The 17,592-nt window shown below is 43.8% G+C and overlaps 1 protein-coding gene across 4 annotated transcripts in view; it reads right to left on the bottom strand.

The window, feature by feature from the left end:
• DISC1 (DISC1 scaffold protein) overlaps positions 1 to 17,592 on the bottom strand; it is a 370,404-nt gene that overhangs the window by 17,889 nt on the left and 334,923 nt on the right. For 3 of the 4 annotated variants that reach the window (XM_082718904.1, XM_082718903.1, XM_082718902.1), the window contains 2 exons: positions 15,354 to 15,630; positions 630 to 746 (listed from right to left, as the gene is read on the bottom strand). In XM_082718904.1, coding sequence (XP_082575030.1) covers positions 630 to 746; positions 15,354 to 15,630 — 394 coding nt within the window. Of the gene's footprint in view, positions 1 to 629; positions 747 to 15,353; positions 15,631 to 17,592 lie in introns of those variants that run through there. The other variant, XM_082718905.1, reaches the window with a different exon arrangement.

Genomic DNA, 17,592 nt, shown 5'->3' with positions numbered 1-17,592 from the left:
CCCAACCATTTGCACTTGAAAGAACTAACCAAAACTGAGTACATCCACGAATTTGCACTGGATGTGGACATGTATGGGAGGTAACAGGTTCTCAGGCCATCTTGCTCAGTGGTGGTTGGGGTTGAGGAAGACATCTGCAAATGTGACACCAATTTTATAGAGTCTTGTACAAGAAGAAATTGAAAAGGGATGAGCTGAAGTTTTATTAGTTATGATACTCGACTACTCCTTCCAGGCCAGAGAGAGAGACACAGACAGACAGACAGACAGAGAAAACCACTAGAAAAACTAAGCTAATCTAAATCCACAACCATCTATGCCCCACAAACCTAGCTTCACGCCCCCTTGAAACCTGCATTTTGTTTTGGCCTCCTATGCATGTCTGAACTTCATGGTGCATTTTTAGTGGTCAGGCTTAATAATCAAAAATGCTAGATTACTTACCAAAGGTTAGAGAGAAAACACTACATACAAGATAATCTCCGAGATCGAAGGTGTGCTATGCTATAAAAAACAGCAGTATCTATTTGTTTCCATCTGCTAGGGCATGGAAAAATTGAGTATATTTTTAAGACTTGCTCTTACAAAACAACTAGCAGGTACTTAACCTGCGGGATGAAAAGGATATGAATGAGATCTTCATCATGGCTGTGGATGGCTGTGTGAAGCTGATCTTCCAAGTACAGTAACTTCTTGTTTATGGCTTCACATTTTTCTCCAAGTTCCGAAGAAAGGAGCCAAGATTCCTGGCCAGAGAAAAATAAAAAGATCGCTCGTAAGCTATCGACTATTTCAGGACCATGAGCACATCTGTAGTGTACCCAGTGGTGCCCAGGGGGAAGATTAACCAGCAGAGTCCTCCCAGCTTCTGCACGCCAGGAGAATCATGCCAGAACCTTAGTCTTCCCTGGAGAAGACATGAACCAATTTCAGGTTATTACCGAATGATGAGCTCCACAGGTGACCTCCCTTATCCAGGATGTGCTATTTCTAGGATGTCAACTCCTAACATCAAATGATCAAAGGGTCAAAGGGGAAGCCTGAGTGTCCCAGCTGCATCCGTGGGCAGACTCACAATGTAATAGGAATTCGAAACGAAGTCGGGTTGGGGCGAATCATGGGAGCAACCCGGTTGAACCTACAAGAACAGAGCTATTCCTTTAAGGACACAGGAGCCCAATAGGGCAGCAGGCGTGTCTTCACACAGTTGTCACAGTGCCTGAAAGTTAGAAATTAAGGAGACTTTAAATGCCACGAGATGGGCTTTAAACATAAAGTTGTCATTGCTACTACCACAGGTGTTAGGCTGCTCTCCCTCACAGCAGAAGCCCCGGAAGAGAAGGACTGCTGAATGACAAGACCCCATAAGAGCAAGATGGATGGTGGTCTGCTTGCTGTGGGGTCCAGAGCTCCGACACATGGCAGGCATGGGGTACTCATTGGTTCCATGAATGAACATCCAAGTCTTGGAGTTCCTTCCTTCTCAGATGCTCCCCCTTCCAACTTATATCCCACACATGAACCCCCAAAGTGGCCTATCCTGTTTTCCAGGACAAAACCACCCGCAGAGCAGGGTCCAAACTCGGCCCCTTCACAACCGGCCAAGGGGCTCACACCCGTTGTGTCCCCTCACATGCAATCTGATTTTGGCCAACAGGATGGACCCACTGCCTTCAGTCACACTATTCTTCCAGCCATTCTGATATGTGTTAGGTTTTCTTGAGTGACAGTAAAACCCTTTAAAGGCATGGGCTAGCCATTCTTCCTGTACCCTCAAGCACAATAACTGGCATTTAGAAGCCCACTGACATGGAAAAGAAAAGAATAAACAAGATTAAAAAAGAAAAAAAAAGAGGCAAGGAAATAGGGAATCTTAGAACAAAGGGAAAGGGAAAAAGCAGCATTATGCTTAGTGAGATAAGCCAGCCAGAGAAAGACAAATATTGCATGGTATCACTTCTATGTGGAAGCTAAAAAAGCCGAATTTGTTGAAGCAGAGCCTCGAATGCTGGTTACCAAGGGTTTGGGGTGTGGGGGTGGGGAGATGTTGTTAAAAGAGACAAACTTGCACCTAGAAGAGGAATGAAGTCCTGGTTATTATCTAATGCACAGCACGTGATTATAGTCAACAACACTGTAGTATAAACTTCAAAAATGCTAACGGACCAGATAGTGACCGTTCTCACAACAACAAAGAAATGATAATTATGTGATGTGACAGTGGTGTTAGCTAAACCAGGACGGTGATCATATTATGATATATAAATGTCTCAAGTCAATACACTATACATCTTTTGAGAGAGAGAGACAGAGACAGAGACAGAACATGCACATGGGCAGGAGTGCAGGTTGGAGGACGCAGAGGGAGGAGGAGAGACAGAATCTTAAGCAGACTCCACTACCAGCATGGAACCAGACGTAGGGCTCGATCTCATGCCCCTGAGATCATGACCTGAGCCCAAATCAAGAGTCTGACACTTAGCTAACTGAGCCACCCATGTGCCCCAACAAGTAGTACATCTTAAACTTACATCCTGTCCTATGTCAATTATATTTCAGTAAAAAACCATAATAAAAAGATAAATTAGCAGCAAAAAGCAAGTCATTAAAATTTAACCAAAAATTTTTAAAAATAAAAATAAATACATACATATACATATACATACATACAATGTAACCAAATGTAAAAGTAGTATTTTCTCAACCTGGAGTGAAAGGCTTAGAAGGTATCCCAAAAGTAATTTTGTATGAGGGAAAGAATTAAGATATATATTTAGATTAAACTTCAGGGTTACAACAAAAGCTGTAATTAAGACCCAAAAATACAACAAAATACCCAGGTGTGGTGATATTTTCTGTTAAAGAGGCCTTAGAGATCACAAGTTATGTAATATTATAATTGGAGGCCAAGAATAATCATTAAATCCAGATATGTAATTTAATATTCATTATATTAACTCCAGAATGTTTTTGAGTTTATATCCCAATTGGTAAACTCTATTAGAATAGAACCATGATAAGGGGAACTATAAATAACTATTGAAAATATTGGAGAAGCCTTTTCTATTGCAGGTAAATGTATATACAGAAGAAAAGCATTCACTGACAACATCAAACCATTTCAAGGACAAAGGAACACAAACAAAAAGGCCCGGGACACGCACAGTGATGGTTTGCCCATCATTGACCACTGTGGTGATGATGAGAAGACAGAGAATATATAAAAATCACATACGCATCCTTATTTTCCTGATCCTAAAAGTAATCACATTATCACTCAAAGATGCAGACAAATCGCATGGAAGCGGAGAGAGTGGACAGTGGGCATCGCCACCGACATGCGGGAAGTAAACGAGACGCTTCGAGTTAGAACATCTGTAGGCAAATGATAGGCGGCTGTGAGACCACGAGCCGTACATGGAGGAGAAAAGCATCATGTTGGGGGCGGGGGCTGGAATGTAAACATCTGAAAACACACTTGAAGAGAGGAAAAACACAGTCTTGGAAAGCAGAACCGAGGGACTGAAAGCACTTAAGATACAGGCAAATGACTTAATCCTCCCAGTCATGCTAAAACAAATAGAAATTAGAGCTGAATTAAGTTCATTTAAAATATGGCTTTACATTTGCCCCCTAAACTGATAAGCCACACCTGTTTGCCTTGTAGAATGATGTACAGGTCGCCAGTGATTGTGTGAATTTGGGAAAGTGATTTCAGACCATGTAGCAAAAACTAAATTTTTCATAGCCTGGAATCCAAGAATCCCACTTCCTGGAATCTATCACAGAGAAATACATTTTATTTAGATTTAAATAATATTTATTAAAACTTTCTAAATACGTATAGAAAATGTTACTTACATATGTTAAATAAAAATGTATCTTAATAATGCAAAAGTATTTACACGAAAAGCATGGGAAAGAAGAAATAAAATGTCCAACAATAAAAGGGGTGATTAAAATAAGCTCTGGTATATTTAATTCATATTTAGCCATTAAAATCATCTTAAGGCAGGTATATACAATGGAAAAAGCACTAAAATATTGACTATTACTATTTCGAGGGCTGGTGTTACTGAAGATTTTTATTTTCTTCTCCATACTTGGTTGTATTTTCCACCTCTCTAAAATATAAGAAAGAAAAAATTTACCGAGGATACTGATTCAAGCCATAATGGATGTATGGAAAAAATACACCAGAATATTGTTTAAAAACGATTTTACAGATTAAAAAGACATAAAAAGGCAAGAAGAAACAAACTCAAAGAACTCATGGTTCCGTGACCACTAATGGGAGACCTGACTGGCCCTCTGCCTCCGGGCTATTTCCCTAATTCATAGAATTTCTACGAGGCTCCTGAACAAACCACAAACCAGACTTCTCTTGGTGGCCCGACAGACTCTGCTCCTGGACTGGTCCTGCGTGTGACCCAGGTGGCCGTTATTTGAAGAATGTATGGGATCTTGGGAAGCGAACTCATTTAAGCCCTCACCTGAGCAGTGACAGCCGATGAAGGTCAGATTTATGTATTTCTACCAACCTGCTGAAAAATTCTGCCCTGTCCAAAGGAATCCTACGTGTCCACAGAGGCCAAGGTGGGACCAGTCATGGGTATAAAGTGAACACAGTTGCGGAGGTCCTGCCTGTTAACCTTAACCTTGAGGGACTTGGCAGAACTTCCTTTTGTTTTCCATGCTATGCCCAGGTATGGCAGAGTATGTGTGTAGCCACAGCAATACAGCCTTCCAGAACCTTATCCCTCTGCTGTTTGTTTCTCCTCCCCTTGAACCTGGCTGGGCTGTTGAGAATCCTTCAGTGAGCAGAACACAGCAAAGGAGACATGCCTGACTTCCAAAGCTAGCTCGTAATAGATGATATGTCTTTTTTGATCACTTGCCCTTGAACCTGGCCTAAGCCCAGAGCCCACAGACAAGCCACGTGTGGGTATCTTATTGACCTGCTGAAAGCCAGGCACGCTTGGGACTTAGTCTTCAGATGATTCCAAGCTCCACGTTCAAGTCATCCTGCTAATAGCCAAACACTGTGGGGGCAGGGACAGCCCTCCCTGCAGTGTCCCATCTGAATTCCTGACCCACAGATCCATGCATATAGTAAACTGTTGTTCCAAATCACTAAGCTGGGATGATTTGTTGTACAGTCATAGTAGCTAGTACAGCAGGCAGACAGGTCATACCCTACACAGGATGCTGCGTGGGTAGATAGGACCGGTGCAGAATGCTAGCATGAAGTACACTCTCACTGGTCCCCAGCTAAAAAACCAAAAGACTGACTAGATCTTGAAGAGCAACAACACGCTAATGCCTGGGCTTGTCTCAGATGGGAAGGTCCCCGCCGTGCTGGAAACTGTGGCTCTGAGCTAAAGTGTGCAAGGAGATTTCCGTGAGCCGCCATGGCCACCAGTGCCTGGTCCCCAGATCCCTGGCTCCTGGCCAGATGTGCAGGCAGGGCTACAGAACAGTGCGGACGCATATTCTGCAATATACTTCTACTTGCAATGTATGTATTTGCAATAAGACCAACAGGGCCCGACCTCCTTCCACCTTTGGGAGAAATGACTCTTTCTTTAGCAGACAGCACAGCAAGGTGCTTCCGCCACAAGAGGCAGAAGGAACAGGCGGGTGGATTTCTGTGTCTCACACTCGCCTGGGGGCACACCCTCTGCATGGGATAAAGGACCATACGGCTGCTCTAGATAAATGGCCATGTCCTTTGCGAATGTGAATGCGCACTCTCTCCAGTCACAGAGGAAGGCAGAGCCGCTGCAGGGAGCACCAAGTGAGATTTCTCTCTTGCTTTGGGGACCCCTTTTCTGAGTGTGTACTTTTAAGCCAGCAGGTTTTAGGCTTTCCTCTGCAGAGATGCCCTTGGCAGAAGAGCAGGGGGCTTGTCCATAAGCTATACCCCAATTTCTGATTTTATCCATTTTCTTTGACTAAGCCATGATGGAAAGCTAAAAACAAGTAAAGGAACGGGAGCTATTAAAGGGCTTTTGTTTGCTTGCTTGTCTTAAAACAAAGGAACCTTCTTTTAAAGCAATTGTCCTTCCATGAAAGCTTTGGCAGTTCTGGCATTTCGGTTAAGTGATCTGTAAGTCAGCTATGAGGGTCAGGAGTCCCCAGCTTGGGATGTGCATAAAAATGAAGCCTCTCATTTGACACCCACCTTGTTTCCCAGTTCATCAAATGCAAGCTTTTATAAAAGGCCACCTCAGGGAGGGCCACTAAGGAAGTCATGAACCCTTCCCCGAGGATTTTAATACCTAGAAGCAGATAGAATTAGAGCTGGCAGGGGGCTCGGGAATGATCTGGTTCAGGTCTTCCTTTTAAACACACAGAAAAGCCTCTCAAAGAGTCCTGTGTCTTGCTGAAGGTCACACACTTGAGAAAGTGGCGGGCTGGGGTCTGCGACACAGGTCTCCCATATCGAGCCGGCTCGGCTCTTCCCTCCAGGTCTGACTCAGCCATGCTGAGGGGAAACACAGAAAGAGATTTTTGTTAGGCTGGCCCAGGGTGGGAGTGAGGGAGTCTACAAACTGATGACAGAAAGAGATCAGAGAAATGGGCGGTGCCTGAAGATATCCCCTCTTTCCTCCCTTCCACACTCGGGACTCTGCGAAGTCTGCTCTGATTCCTGGAGGGCTCCGCGTCATTAAGGGGCGTATGCTCCATGATTCAGGTAGGTGAATGTCTACTGGAGGGGGCAGTGATGGGCACCAGGACCACCCAGCTGCCGTGGGGAGCTGGGAACCTTTGATCCGATTGTCCATAAAACATAAGGCTGGAAGCAGAGGAAAGCAGGTGAGTCGCAAGGGAAGGAAGCGAGTTTCTCCTTTCTGAATCAGAATAGGAGAGCCTTGACCTCTCATCTCTTTTATCACCTTGGCAGATGCCAAGTTGAACTCTTCATGCGCCGAGCTTCTCTTCCTTTGAAATCTGTAACATCTGCTTCCATTTTTATTATTAAATTAAATGTGGCGAAAAGAAAAAAAAAAAAAACCAAAAAACCAAAAAAACTCCAAAAAACAAAAAACACCATACCAAAAAAACCAAAACCCCACATGAGTACATGACGGACCCTTGGTAATAAAATATCACCCACTACAAAGTCTCCGGTGTTCCTAGCTGAAATGGAATTCTGTAGGATTGGCAATTCTGAACAGATAAGGTACAGGTTGTTTGGCATTTCAAAGTGGCTTTGAAAACTCTCCAGGAATTTGTCCTATGGGGCAGTCGCTTCAGCAATTCAAATTATGACTTTTGCTTTCCGTACCTCCATCCTCTCATTTAGCCCTAGGAGTATTGTCCCTCTGGGTCAGAATGAAAGAAACATCACCAGGTAAATGGCCCCATAGCTGAGCGTTTCCCCTTCTCCTTCCGACTAATACCATCTCTCTCTCTTCAAAACCCCTCAGATTCCACTTCTTCCAGGAACGCTTCTGGATTCCTGTAGCACCGGGGCTCAGTTAGGGCCCAAGCACCGTCCTTCTTCACGGGGCACATACCTTCCTGTCTCTGCTACCAGGAGGGGGCATAATGACACCTTGCCATTCCTCTACCCAAGTGACTACTGCCCCCGGGGAAGCTATGCTGTTTCTTAGGTTGCATTCCCTGTGGCATCATCACAGCAAAGTGTGAAGAGTCACACTTTGTGGGGATCCAGGGCTGTGAGCTGGTCCTCTGTGCCCACCACAGCATTTCCATACAAAAGCGTCCTTCGTGGCCCTTCAGAAAAAGCCCTACATCTTTCCTACCGTCCCTCCACATGGGTATGGTCTTGGAGCACTAACTTGGCCGGGTGGCATTTCATATATAATTTGCCCACCTCACCTTATGATCAAAACCTGGAGACCCGAATGTTTGGGCAGAAATTTTCCCATTAAAATGAGTTCGACAACTCATTACTTACACTCATAGGCAACCGCTGATACTCAGATCCAAACACGCATTCAGGGGCTCCCCCAGACAGATGCCTGAAATTGAGAGTCTGGTGACAAACCGTCCCCCGCTCCGTGGCCAGGGTCTCCAAGGGCTCTTTTCCTTAGTGATATTTCCCATAAACAAGGCTAAGTCCTCGCCTGTGACATTTGTAGAATATCGACATTTAACGTTTTTAAAACTAGAGCCCATACCCAAAGGGGAGGGAGTGGATTACATCAGAGTAATTGTTTGGAAATGAGCAAGGATCTGATAAAAAATATCCCTCAGGCTATCCTTGGAGCCATCAGGAAATCGTATTGGCTATTTTTATGAACAGAAAATACCTACAGAACAGAAAGTCATATAGATTAACTTGCCAGTTACCAGATAGCGCTGCCAACTTTACTTATGAAAGCCTCTCACACCTAACAGAGCAAGCATTTCCAGAAGTGTGGGTCGTCACTGGTGATCTGCACCCATGTGAGCAGATGGGCTACACCTTGGGATGAGTCCGTGGATCGAGAAATTTAAATAGCTGACTTTTTAAAAAATGCTGTCAACAGGCGTTCCCAAGAGAGGGGCGGTGTGATGTCGGAAAGGCAAAAACCTCATAACTGAACGAAGAATTCGTGCTATGATTTTACAAGTAACCCGATACGATCAACAAGGACTCTTTAGGTCTCTACTTCAGGTGGGCAATACATTGCACTGGGTGCTCTATACACTCTGAAGTCATCAACGGCTTCGCCCCTTGCTGGGGAATGAGATCCATGATCAAAGGCCAGCAGCTTCCACCTTGGAGACCCTATGTCGTTGCTCTAATTCAACCAGCTTACTTATATCCCTGTTTTCCTTGGTCATGTGATAAGGCATCGGCAATAGTTGCCTATCCATAAAAATATTTAATTCCTGCAGTAAAACTCACAGTCCACATAATAAGAATGGACAGGTGACAGAGCAGTCTGTCCTTATAGTTGGCGAGACATCTGCATTTGCAGATTACTTACACCATGGCAATATTTACATTTAAAAAAAATTTAACCCCGCACCGCACATATGCATACCGACAAAAAAAAATGGGACTTGGTCTCATGATGTTTGTTCCACTGTTAAGTTTCATTCCCTCTCCTATAGCTTGAGGTAAACCAGATGTGATTACCACCATCCATGAGCTGAGCCGATGCATTAAAGCATTTCTTTAGTTCGGTATTAAAATCACAGCCTTAAGTCTGTTCCTTTGGGCTGTTTTCCAAAATATTGGCTTGGCAAATACATTCCCGGAATGCTATATGGTTTTCTTTCTCTTTTTTTTATTTATGGTCCACATAAAGACTATTTATCTACGACAAACTCCTGTCCACACCACAAATAATACCTTGCACATCTACCTGAAATAGACTTCATAAGCACTTGTCTTTGCACATAAACACTCATTCTCTAGTCATTAATGTCAACGAGCAGAGAGGCATGAATGAAGACATGAAAGACATATCTTTACTCCTCCATGATACAAGTATTCCTCCAAATTCCCAAGTTATATGGCTACACCCTGAGTAAGTGGGTATTTCTTTTAAAAGCATCCAGATGTTGTGAGTGGTAAGGAAAGCATGTGAAATATTTAGATGTCTCAGGGTCAGAGTGAGCAGTAAATTGTCTTCACGTATCTGTCCACTTACTACAAAAGAGGTGCTGGGAAACACGGTTTACACGGAACCATTTAACAGAACAAAAAAATTGATAAAAGAAAGAAGTGGCCGAATTCTAATTTGTATAGGTTAATTGGCCTATGGTCTCTAGTTTATATGAAGGGCAATCTTTGAAACACTCTATTTTATATCACATGATCATTCACGAGACCTTGGGTTGTTTTCCTTTCGGCACACATCAGTTGAACATCAAAGTCACATAAGGCCAAACTCTATTAGAAACTCCGAGGAAAAATCTATGTGTAACTAACAGTCATATCCACTAGCAGGTACTTAAATAAGCTCTATTTAACATAAGCATTCAGATTTGGGGGGTAGTGACGTCAAATCATAAGAGCCCTTTTGTAATAAGAAAAATGAGAACGGAACACAGCTGGGGGAGTTCCACATCAGGAGAATGGGCTCTGCAAGCTGTTGGTGGCTAAGAACTGCTGAACCACAAAAAGGAAACCAGGAGAACGGAATCAAACGCCAACTTGCATCTGTGTTCATTTTAGATGGAAAGAAAAATTTTGGCGTTTGTCAATATTTTTTGTAAGCTACGCAACTATGAGACTACCAGAATTCTTGTTTTTATTTTTATTTGTTTTAAGATTTTATTTATTCTTTGACAGAGAGAGAGACACAGGGAGAGAGGGAATGCAACCAGGGGGAGTGGGAGAGGAAGAAGCAAGCTTCCTGCTGAGCAGGGGGCCCAATGCAGGGCTCGATCCCAGGACCTTGGGATCATGACCTGAGCTGAAGGCAGACGCTTAATGACTGAGCCACCCAGGCGCCGAATTACTGTTTTTAAATGCCCGGGTTTCGTCCTGGTTCTGGACTTCTACCCTCCACAGGACAGCGTGCTTTACGCTCTAAACACATCCAGGCTTTCTACCAGTGCGAGCGAAAACGGGAAGTGCTGGCAACCAGCTTGTGGAGTACAAGGACGTTCAGGACTCTAACTGCCCCAGCCCCCAACAGGTGAGAGCATCAGATGACAAGGGGGCAGAGGATTCATGCGTTTACCAGAAACGTGAAACCCTGGATTTTAAAAATCTCTCGGCTACTGGGAAGCAACGCCTGCGTAGCCATCAGATAAAGCCTCCTGTGTTATAAATGGCCTAAGAGACTCCTTGACAGTTCTGCTGCGACAATTCTGTATTGATCCCCACCCAGTGTTCGTCAGTGAATGACAAGGAATCTCAAGGTGAAAGTGTCTCCAAGAGCCCCTGGGCAGGATTCCTCGGAAGCACTGACCTATTTTTAATTAGTGAAAGAAATGCCACTGTTAGGTCCTGGAGCACAGAAAGTGGTTCCATAATTTTCAAAAAGTAGGGAAAGCAGAGGTATGGCATGGGAAGAGTCCACTTCCTTTCCTTGGGCAGGTGAAGGAGGCTGACAAGCTGACAGTGTTAATTAACTGAGAGAAGCAGCAGGAGGCTGCTAACTGAGCACAGAAGGCCGCCTCCTCCCTACCTTCCAGCTCGCCCTGTGGCTCTGTGGCCTCCCTCGACCTGCAGGACCAGGTCCAGGGCCAAGGCCAGGACGGAGCCCTGGGGAGCCTGCACACTTCTGCTCCTATATGGTTGTGTCGTGCCTATGGGTTGAGTTGTGTTTGTTTCTAATCCTGTGCATGCCCGGTTGTACCTGAAATTCTAATGACATGATTTAAACAAATGCCACGGAAAACAGTAAAACGTTCACATGAAAGAAACTCCCTGTCTCCATGTATACCATGTTGAAAATCCTGGGGAAACTCAATAATATTTGAAGGAGAGAAGACAGGACCTGGGGGAGCATCGTTTTTCCAAATGCTCTCTGTGCTTCGGGTCCCCTTTAAAGAAACCCGCAGTGGCAGCTGCAGGAGATGCGCAATTGCTGAGGTTTCTGCAAGATGGGCCCTGTGAAAATGAACGGAGTTTTAGAGACACCTGTACCCTGGAACAAAGCTACACCGTCTGCTCCTGAGTCTTATTGTGAATGTCTTTCACGGCAGACAGCACACTGGCTTTTCTGATGCTGCACAAGATCGCTCAGAGCTCTGGCCTTTTTTTTTTTTTTTTTTTTTTTTTGGCCCTTTTAAGCCTCTTTGGTGGCAGCTACTGGCTTGGAAAGGAAGCAGCTGGAGTTAGGGGAGAGTGATCCTGTCCAGGGAACTCCACGGGAGGGGAGCCCACTTAGCAGGAAAAACAGAAAGTACCCCAGCAGGACAGGCTGCAGACAGGAAGGAGAGAATTACGCAGGCATTAGGGCCAGAACAGCGAGTACAAAAGGGCAACTTCACCGCAGAGGAAGCGGGCTCACTGATTTTCCCAGCTCCTGTCTGGCCCCCGTGCAATTTCTGCACCGTCTATAAACCCCGGCCAACAGCGGCTGATTGTTTCCAGAGTCCGCGGAAAAGCACAGAGTTCTTACGATCCGAGCTAGCTCCTGCTAAAACTGGGCCTGGGCCCTGTTGCCAACTTCCTCCCCAGCCAAGCCCCAAGCAAACGACTCTGCCTCCACGGGTCCAGCTGTAAAATGGGGGACATGGCACGGAGCAGCCCGGGGAACCATCCACATAGCAAAAGCTTTAATGAAAGATGGCTCATAGCAACAATGTGCCGCGGAAACGCACAGAACCACGTGGGCCACTTACCAACCCAGTGAAGTCTCTGAGAAGCCGTCTCCCTGGGGACCTCCTTAAGGAGTCAGCAATTTCTCATAGGAGATTCGGGTTATAAAGAAACTGCCTGCCTTCGGGCTGTCACGCTTCAATAGAGAAACTGGTGTGGGACGGCCAGACCCGGCAGGGAGTTCCCAAGCAAAACCAACTCCCAGCTGCAAAGCAGAGACACTTTGCTTTGGATAAACACGCAAGGACCCAGACTTCAAGAACTCCCCGGCAGACTGAGGCAGCAAAATGAAGACACCTTCTAATGAGACCCTTGATTATGGTTTCTCTGAGTCTTCGGTTGTCAAGAATCCTCCATCTAAATATGAACCAGATTCTTTCTTTATTAAGCCTTTCTTGTCTGGGATTATCTCCCATTAATTCATTGCTCGCTTCTGCTTCTTGATAAGGAAAGCCAGGCATAATCTCTCTAAAAGGTCTTAGATGTATGTGATTGCCAGAAAGAGTGCTAACACTCTCCCCCCAAAAAATACGAACCCAGTTTTTCAAGCCTTTACTATGTGTTTTCTTAAACCTTTAACTCACTTTTAGATGTGTTATTCTATTTAAAACCTTATAACCTCATGAGATCGATTTTATTGTCCTTATTTGGGGGCCTGGGGGTGGGGGTGCTTAGCAGATGAGTAAACGCAGCCTTCAAGTGTCCTAACTAGGATCTGAGCTTCAGGCTCCTTTTGCCACACTATACTGCCTCCCCATAGCCCTGAGCCAAGAACCACTGATTCCAACATCTATGGCCTCGATCTTAAATAGGTGGGTGTTATTTTTAAAATTGTAGTCACCTTTGTAAAGCAATAAATAAAATTCATTCTGGTGTAAAGTTACAGATCTATGCACACAGTTGTGTAACTACCACCGAAACCAAGATACGGGATGGTTCTATCCCACACACATGCACGCACACACACCCAAAGCCTTCATATTGCTTTTTGTGAACAATCTCTTCCCTCACCCCAATTCGGGCAACAACTGATCTGTTTTCGGCTCCCATAATTTTGCCCTTTCCAGACAGTATCTGCCATCTGAACATTTCCACCACTGATGAAGTCGAAGGGTGTTCACCCTTCTCTGTGACTAGAAACCCAGAAAAGCAACGCAGGAACAGTAAGTGGGCTGAGGCCTGCCACAGGACACAAGACAGCACCGAAAGCTAGCGAAAGCTTCAAAATACCCTCTGGCTCTACCACCCTGAAGGAAGCAGCAAAAAATTGTGGGAAAGCTTCAGGGTTTCAGTAGGTGGAGAGGAGGTGGGGGTTGGGGGCAGGGAGGCCCTGGAACTCAGAAGCAGCCACTGTCACTCTACTACTCCCTGGGGTTACAGTCTGGGCCTCCTCCTCACCAGAAAATTCAAGTATCATTCTATGATAAGGTTCTTCGCTATTCACTCTTGACTTTGCATTTCCTACTTCATAGCTGTTTTCCTATAGTCAGATGGGCAGGTGCTCCTAATCCTATGGGAGAAGAATAATCCTCTTAGAGCTGGGAATGTCATCTGCCAGAGAGCCTGGAGGGACAATGGGCACAGAAGGGAGGGAGGGAGGGAGACTCCTCCAACAGGTGGAATTTGCTAAATCAGTCCTGACCCATGTCCCAGCGGACCCTATCCCATGCCTGGCTTGGCTCCTGCCTTGGCTCCTGGCTGTCTTGGTACTGAGTTTCTGGAAGCCCATTGTGGACAGTCAACCCTACTTTCAAAGGCTCAGACCCAGGGCCCGCAGTATTTTCAGCCCAGAGCTGTGACCCCCCTGGCTTAGGTGGCACTTCACTCCATAAGAATCTTCTTTCCTGCCAGCCAACTGCAACAGGCGGTGAGTTTTCAACAACTCCACCAACAGGGCTGGTAGCCAGCTAACAAAGGACTTGCGACCATCTAGAGCTCAATTTAAAGCCTAACTTAGAAGGCCAGCAGGATTCTAGGGAGTGACAACAGCCCTCTTTCTCATAAGGTTATTCAATTCAAATATGGGATCAAGTATCAATTTTCCAAACAATCCAGAAGGCATTGACTGCAGCCCACGTTGCCAGTGAGTGTCTGGTCTTACAGATAGGACAGGAAGGCCTGCCTGGGGGAGTCGGGGGGGCGGGCAGGGATTTGTGGCAAAGGTCCAGGGACTGAGTGGGGGGGCACATCTAATGTCACATGTGAGCCGTGAACATTAAGTGATATGCTCCTTCAGCCTCACCAGGATTTTGTTTCCTTTTAATTTAGAACACCTGAGTACCTAGTCAGGAAAAGAGCTTGGAAGCCTCCTGGTGTGGTACTAAAATTAGGGGGGGAACAAGTTGCCAAGAGAACGTTCATTGAAAAGTGTCTTATTAGGGTTGGAGGGGAAAGTGGTGGGGGGAGAGATGGCCCAGGGAGAGAAGTGGGGGGAGGGTGGGGAAAGAGGGGAGCAGAGGGAGGCGGGGGAGGGAGGGGGGAGGGGCACTTCTCTGTTCATCTAGGCCGCCTTGGAGTAAAATGTTAATTAAACAAATCCACATATTAATTATATATGTGATATATACATATGTATATATCATAAGCCAAGTATCAGGGTTTTTTTTTTTTTTAAATGCAAAGAGTATAATATAAATATCCATTACAACATTGTTTGGGCCAAAACAAGGGGATGCATACATACCTTTGAATGTTTGATTCTAATCAATACTAATATAGAGGGAGATATTCTAATACTGATATATAGAGTCTAAACATATAATTAAATACACATGTGACACATATAACAGTATACACAACAATGTGTTATATACGGCATATGTGCTGAATGCTATATATATTAATTATATACCAGATTTCTATTCTAACTCTAGCCATTAAATTAGAACATAGAACTAAATACGCCAAAAGTGATTCTTTTTGCTCTTTTATATTTTAAACTTCCACAAAAGTTCTACATTATTTTGTAATCGTATTCCAGGATTATTAAAACCTTCAAAAGGTTGCATGGTTTGATGGGTCTCCCTCCCAATATTTCCTGTTCCCATCTGCAGCGTGCCCCCAAAATACCCCTCTGAGTGGGGCCTCTGTGAGGCTATAGAGATGGACAGACCTCTTTCTGTTCGCTGCCAGCAAAGTACAGAGATGGACTCGGGTGAGCCTTCCAGTCTTCGAAGGCCTGCAAAGGGGTCTTCCTCTCAACTTCAGAGTGGATCCTGGGGGATATGGCAAGAGTGGATGGACAGATGGTTCCCACTAAGTCATCTGTCTGCTTCTCGTCTTCCGCAGACAGTGTGCTTGTGGCCTCCTGGAGCTGTAGGCTCTGAATAAGCAACCGACAAGCTTCCAAGTCAGCTCCCCACACTTTTCCAAGGAGTGGACACTTGCAGCTGAAACAGAGGGGAAACAAAGGCAGGAAGACTTATTCTGTGATGTTTTATCTTACCAAGTCAATAGCTTGTCTACCTGGCTAAAAGTGCGTCATCTTATACTTAACAACTTAATTTCATATACTGGTGGATTGTTTCAACCAGAAGAGAGAGAGGGGTCAAATCTTTATACCAACAAGTAGCAGTGAAATAACGAGCGGTCCTTCTTAGCTACTGGTTCTGCAAGGACATCCAAGATCTGGTGTATTTTTCCAGACTCAGTGGTCCAGTACAACACAGCCCCTGCTCCTGCCTGTGCTCCAGCCCAGCTGGCTTCCTTTGAGTCCCTAGACTTTTCCAACTCCCCCAGCTAAGTGCTTTTTCATATGCCTAGGCTGTCCCTCCCCACCATGCCCGCCTACCAGTACCTACTCACCCAGGTAACTGAGTGCAGCAGTGCATGGGTAATACAAAGCCTAGCACCAGACCAGCAGCTTCAGTGACAGAAAACAACAGAGCAGAATGGACTCTGGCTAGTAAGAAGAGCATACCCATTTACAAGGAGCCCTTCATCAGCCCAGGCCAACTAAAATTTCAATTCCAACTAAAGGAATACAGGTTTGATGTTCACCAAAAAAAATTGTGATTTTTCATGAAAAGTCAAAAACCTGGGATTTTATAGGAAAATACACATTTTTCGCCCATCCATTCAGCTTCCAGCTGGATATTTTCTAGACATCTATCTTCCTTTTAACAACCCCTCCTTCTACTATGTCTAATCTGCTGTTCAATTATCTATTGTGTTCTCAATTTTAGTTACTTTAGTTTTCAGTTCTATAATTTTTATTTCATTTTTTTCTACATTTCAGTTCTATGGTGGAATTAATTATCCATCATGACCTCTAGCTACTTAAACATATTAATCATCATTATTTTAAAGCCTATTCATTTATAAATGATGAATTCAGGAGGAAGAAGAATGAGAGAGAAACAGCATTATTGAGATATGAACGAAGGATGTTAAAATATTGACAAGGGACATCAAACTACACATTCAGAAAACACTACAATTTTAAAACAGGGGAGAAAAAAAATCAAAGAAAAAAAAAAAAGAAATGCACCTGCATCATCCTAGTGAAAACACTGAACACCAAAGAAGCAGGTAGATAAAAGAAGGCATTAACTTCAGAAGAACAATAAAATGAGTAATAGAAGCCAAGAGACAATAAAACAGCACCTTTAAAATGCTATAAGAAAATAACTGTCAATCTATAAATTATACAATCATTTTCATTTTCCTTCAAAAGTAAAAGTAAAATAAAGATATTTGCAGATAAATAAGAACTGAAAGAATTCCTTGACAACACATCCAGCATAAAATGATCCCAGCTGAAAGCAAGGACGTGCATAAAGAAACAAAAAACAATGGGAAGAGTAAACATGTGGATAAATCTAAGTAAATGTAGATGTAAGAAACAGCAGTAATTTCTTTTGCAGTCTAAAATATGTGTCAGATTAAAATACAGGACAACCAGCACAAAAGGAAAAAGGGACCTTGTGTTGTCCAGAAAGCAAAAGAGTGCTCATTTATATCAGACTTTAAAAAGTCAAAGATTCAAATGTAATCCTCTATGATAATTGTAAAACAGAGAGGTTAAAATAATGTATAACTGACAAGCTAATATGAGGGAACATTTTAAAAAATAAACATACTTAATTTTTAATCAAAGCAATAAAGGAGAGAGGAATGAACATGATACAGATGGGAAAAATGGTAAAAGTAGAAACATTTATGCCCAAATATATTAAGATTTACATTAAATATAAATAGACAAATATTGTATTTAAAAGGCATAGTTTTTAGACTAGAATTAAAAAAAAACAAAATGTAATTATATGTTGCTTACAAAAGGAATACATTAAATATAAGGATACAAACTGATCACAAGTTAAAGGGTAAGAATGATACATTATGAAAGCATT

This window comes from Mustela nivalis (assembly GCF_964662115.1).
Source record: "Mustela nivalis genome assembly, chromosome: 2".
Taxonomy (NCBI): domain Eukaryota; kingdom Metazoa; phylum Chordata; class Mammalia; order Carnivora; family Mustelidae; genus Mustela; species Mustela nivalis.
This window is presented reverse-complemented; position numbering and strand designations above follow the sequence as displayed.